Source organism: Dipodomys merriami, unplaced genomic scaffold, assembly GCF_024711535.1.
Source record: "Dipodomys merriami isolate MVZ:Mamm:240054 unplaced genomic scaffold, mDipMer1.0.p SCAF_3, whole genome shotgun sequence".
Lineage (NCBI taxonomy): Eukaryota > Metazoa > Chordata > Mammalia > Rodentia > Heteromyidae > Dipodomys > Dipodomys merriami.
This window is the reverse complement of record NW_027204492.1, coordinates 79,508,544-79,514,127: the sequence shown is the minus strand read 5'-3', so window position 1 is coordinate 79,514,127 and position 5,584 is coordinate 79,508,544. Positions and strand designations below refer to the sequence as shown.

The window sequence follows — 5,584 nt, the reverse complement described above, 5'->3', positions numbered from 1 at the left end:
TTTTCAGTGTCTTGTGTATTATATTATCCACCTGTACTGGACCAATTGTACTAGATGTTTCTTTATGTCTTGAACCCCAAATGCATGCCACTTAATAGTCTGTTACTTTTGATTCCCACAAATAGTGATTTCTACAAATATTTCATCCCTTCCTAAGTTTTGTTTTGTCTTAAAACCATACCAACAATACGTTCTTATTTCTGTTGGAGATTTCCCAAAGAGAACCAGAGGGTTTGGGGACATTCAGCCAGATAGATGTTGCTGCTGACATTCTTCTGTCAGTTCTGCTAGGAGTATCTGTCATTCATGCATAACATATAGCTCTACTTACCAATATCTATGTCTCATGGTCTACCTTTAGCTTATCTAAGATTTTGGTATAAATCAACAATAATGAATTTCTTTCTCTTTGAATTCTCATTTGAAAAACTCCCTGAAATGATACAGTAAAATTTGAGGCATATGGATGTCTAAGTGTGTAAGCCTTAAAGAATTATCTAGCAGTATCTATATTCAAATCCTTCTTTAGGCATAATTAGTAAATATTACAACACCTTAATGAATTTTCAATGCCAAAATTTTAAAGAGAACTATAAGGAAAAGATGTGTTTTGCACGATATTTCAAGAAACTCTGGTATCCCCAAAAGGTTGCCTACTAGTTCAACATGTATTCCCATTCCATTTTACTCTAGTATCTTACTTAATGTTACACATGAACAAAGGAGAAATGATATCAATAGATAACACTATCATGATCCATAATTATCCAAAGTAACCAAGGATCATTGCTTTATATGTTGCCAAATTAAAATTATGTACATAATATCTTACCCATACTGATCTATAAATATAAGTAAATATCTATAAATATCTGCAAATAAAATGACACTCTAGAGTTCCATTTTTCACTATTTGTTTTCAGGAAGAACTGAGCTCTATGTCAAGTGTTAAGCATTAATAAGTAATATCAAATGAGAGAAACACTTATCTCTTGTGAGCTAAATCTGAGTTTTCAGATTCCATACAATCTCCTTCATGTTTAGAGTACAAAAACAGTAGAAAAGGAAATGTAGAAGGAAACAAGTGTCAGAACAAACCTTAAACATTCTAAAGCTCTTCAGTTCATCCTAAAGTACAAGAGAACCATTCTTCCATATGAATGACAATTTACCCATATGAAATTGTTATGCAAGTTCCAGTGAAATTACTGTGAAATTCAAGAAAAGCAGGGATATTCACTAGTAATGATGAAGCTACTGCCGGGCCATTATGATTCATGAGAACATAGGGGCCTTGAAGATAAAAATTGAAAAATACCCCATGTTAAGAAAATTAAATTGGGCTGGGAAGGTGGCTCAGTGGTAGAGCACTTGCCTTGTATGCATGAGGCCCTGGGTTCGATTCCTCAGCACCACATAAGCAAAAAGAAAAAAAGTCAGAAGTGGCGCTGTGGCTCAAGTGGTAGAGTGCTAGCCTTGAGCTGAAGAGCTGAGAGACAGCGCCCAGGCCCAGAGATCAGGCCCCATGACCAGACCCCCCACCCCCCAAAATATTAAATTGCTCTTAACTTAGTGCTCAAGAAGTAAGTGATATGATGAAATTTATGTTCATAGAAAAGACAAGCATATTGACAATAACACAAATTGTACTTAAGATAGTGTAAAATATTTGAGATTATAGCAGTCAGCTTAGCAGATTAAGATCTCTCTTCCTAGCTCAAAAATTGTTTGGAAGGCAGCTTTTTAAAGGGATGTTGTGTATTCTATTGACTTTAATTTTAGAGTAAATGTTACACTAAATAGTATGAAGATGAAAATAATAAGGCCTAGCAAAAATAAGAAGAATCTGTGGACCATTCCTCTCTCTATGTCTGTCTGTGTCTGTCTCTCTCCAATGTCTATTTATATCCTTTTAAAATTGAATCGTTTTCTTAGAGTTGAATTCAGTTCCTTGTCTGTTTTGAGTAATATACCCTTCTATAGATGGATCTCATGTATTCCTTCAATTGATGGGATGTGTCTTCAGTCATCAATATACAGAAACAGATAGTAGAAAGGTTATGAGAGACAGAAGGGAGGAGAGATATTGATTAAAAGATGTAGACTGGAGGAGTAAATTTTTGGGATATAGTTCACCATGCAGGTGATCATGTACTGTATATTTTTTAAAATGCCCAAATAGATTGTGTGGGGTGTAGTTTGTGTGCATGCGTGCATGCGTGCGTGCGTGTGTGTGTGTGTGTGTGTGTGTGTGTGTGTGTGTGTGTGTGTTTGTGCTGGTACTGGGGCTTGAATTCAGGGCCTAGGTGCTGTACTTTAGCTTATTTTGCACAAGGCTGGCATTCTACTATTTGACCCACTAATTCATTTCAAGATTTTTTGATGGTTAATTGGAGATAAGAGTCTCACAGTTTTTTCTGCCTAGGCTGGCATTGAACTTCAGCCCTCAGATCTCAGCTGCTTAAGTAGCTAGGTGTGCCAGTGCCAGGCCCAATTGAGACCTTTAACATCCTTAGTATAAAAATAAGAGTTGAAGTGATATGTTAAGTAGAGTCTGTCTACATTGTATACATACAATAAAACACCATATTTTATTCCATAAATATATACAATTATTTGCCAACTAAAAATGAATTAAAATGAAAAGAAAGATTGATTTAAGCACAAATAGAGAAAATGAAAAGTACTTTGAAATTACTCATATGTTGGTAGCTATAAAGATATGTTAGAGCATTCCACTTTCATTTAGAGTACTGATTTGCTTATCATTTCAAAAATTATCATTATAGTTTCTTCACATATAAATCTGTATAATTATATATAGTGTGTATATTTTATATAAATATGTACATATTTATATGTGTATAATAATTACTTGCATGAGTTTATATAATACATAAAATTATGTGACTGCAAATATGGTCACCGTGCAGTGCAATAGATCACTAAATTTATTCCTCCAGTTTAACTGAAACTTTGTAATTAACACCTCTCCTTTCGTATTCCTCTCCCTTCCCTCTCCCAGATTCTAACAAACCACCTTTCTACTATATGTGTCTAGGGATGGATGATTTTGTGAAAACATCCATCCATATCTATCTATCTATCTATCTATCTATTATCTATCTAGCGATGTTATCTGCATATATATGTAGATAATCAGAAGTACAGGTTCTCTAGAACATACAAAGATGGGCTATACAGAAGATTAATTGTAAAATAAAAATTACATAGTATGCAATGTTGTAAAATCTGATATTGTTCAGTTATTAGTAACCATACATTATATATTCTAAAGGAGTACCTGATTGCAGATTTCACATAATGAAGTACTCTTTTATGTAATATGCTACAATTAAATCACATTTGTGCAAAAGTTTCAGTAGAAACAGAATTTTTTATTTTCTCTCAATCTTAGCATCCGATTTATTTCTCAAGTTTTTGATTCTTTACAAATATGATTTCTTATTTCCATTTGGAGCTTGTCTGTTGAGAGTAAATGAAAATTAAAAGATGCCAGAATCAGTTTCTGTCTGATTTGACAAATATTTTGTTGGACTTAATTTTTTTCTTCATAGATAATAGATGCAATAAAGATGGAAAAGAGCCAACTATGATGTTACTACATTTGTAAGAGTATTTCTTGTTATTGATCATCTTAATTGTGTATGGTACAAAAGGTTAAATGAGGCATCAAAACATTTCAAAATGTTATTAAAGTCCAATTAGCAAGATTATTATTTTCCTGTATTTTCTGAAGATATGAACAGGAAGTTGCAAAATATATATAAAGGGAATTTCAGAACTGTGCTATCCAACCTCATTGCTATTTGTTCCTCATCCTTTTTGAAGGTAAGGATTTTACAACCTGTTGTTTTGCTGAAACTTAGGTTTCTAGTAGAATCAAAATTTACCAAGGTTAATCTGAATGCAATATGTCGCAGAACTGGTATACAGGTAGAACATTCATTCATCTGACTAAAAGTATTTTGCTTGAAAATTATATAATGACTGGTAAAGATGACATATAATGGAAAGCTAAAATGGAAGCCTGACCACTTCCAGGAGTATTTACCATTTCTGATAATCCTTTTACCACACCTCATGCTGCATCCTTCAAATTCTTTTATATTTATAACTTGAGGCCCAATTTCCTTGTGTTTTTGTGTCTTAAGCAAGGTAAGCCATTGTTGTTTGTAGACTGATGATAACCACTCAGAAGGTATTAGACGATCTTTTTCAATAAGTCTTGTGGAGGCCAGGTCACAGATAATGTGCTGAAACCTCAGTTTTTTAAACACTGGTTGAAATGGTCTGCCTTCTTCTGTTTCAAGAAGAGTGGTATTGTCAACACATTCCATATGCCTGGAAAGCCAGTTGTTAGCATTAACTAAAAGCTGATTAATTGAGCCTTTCCAATCTGGATTAAGGTGAAGGAACATCCATTCTTTGAGTGTGGTGTATATATCCACTTCCTTTTGCATTACTAGTAAATCAGAGGAAGAAATGAGCAGTTTCATGAGTACTAGGCTGATTTCTTTGTACAATTGAATAGTTGGGTGTGTCATCAAGTTGTGAAGAAGCCATTCAAAACATTCTTTCTTTACATAATCTAATCCGTAAGTGTCTGCTGCTATATAATATCTACACACAGTTTTCACATTAATTGTTTCTTTCATGATGTCATTACATTGATAAATTAAGTCATTTACTTGAAGCAGGCAAGCTGTTGCCAAAACACTTGGAACTTGAGGGGGCTCTATTAAGAAGTCCTCATCCCTGTACAAGGAACCAAGTACAAAGTGCAAGGATTGCACATCTATATTTTGGTCATTAATTTCAAGTTCAATAATATCTTCATTGCTTTCTTTCCATGAATCTCTAAACAGCTTGGCAAAGTATTCTGACTGACATAAAAATATTTTGTGCAAACACCAAATTTTCCCCAGAGCACGGATTTTAATGTCACTCATCATTCCATTCAAAAAAAAAGTTTGGTAAGCAAATGTCGATGCAATCTTAGCTTTTTTCTTGTGGCTTATGTGGCGTGTTATGTGTAGTTTCTCTCTTGGGTCCAGATAGTTGTAGCTGCCAGAGTCTGAATCTAAACAGCACTCTCCGCTTTGTTTGCGCTTTCGCTTTCTGCTGCCAACTACATAACTGGAGCTCGCCAGGGATTCTGGCTGCTCTGTGCCCGGCTCCCTGCGTCCCAACAGGCGACTGCTTAAGGATCCCATGAATGAAACCTCCCAGAGGCCCTAAGAGAAGCTTCCCTGCCATGGCATTGCAGCAGTCTGTCACGACTGCCTCAGTCCCAGACTCACTGGGTCTCAGAGGAACAGTCACAAACATCACAGAGAAGGTTCAGAATTCTTCTTTGTTTGCGTTGTGGCTCATGTATGTGGCCCCGCCCCTTTCATTGAGCTTGACCCAGTTTGAGTTTCTGAGTTTTCCGTTTCCTTCTTTCCTTCTTTCTTTCCTTCCTTCCTTCCTTCCTTTCTTCCCTCCTTCCTTCCCTTTCCTTCCTTCCTCTACCCTTCTCTCTTTTTCTTTCAACTCTTCTTTCTGTCTCATCCCCCCCCCT

General features: G+C 35.4%; 1 protein-coding gene across 1 annotated transcript; it reads right to left on the bottom strand.

Moving 5' to 3' along the window:
- Positions 1 to 3,459: 3,459 nt before the first annotated feature.
- LOC138839577 (germ cell-less protein-like 2) lies at positions 3,460 to 5,318 on the bottom strand. The gene has a single exon (XM_070039147.1). It carries the CDS (start codon positions 5,235 to 5,237, stop codon positions 3,738 to 3,740), a length of 1,500 nt encoding a protein of 499 aa, XP_069895248.1. The 5' UTR covers positions 5,238 to 5,318; the 3' UTR covers positions 3,460 to 3,737.
- Between the last annotated feature and the right edge of the window lie 266 nt (positions 5,319 to 5,584).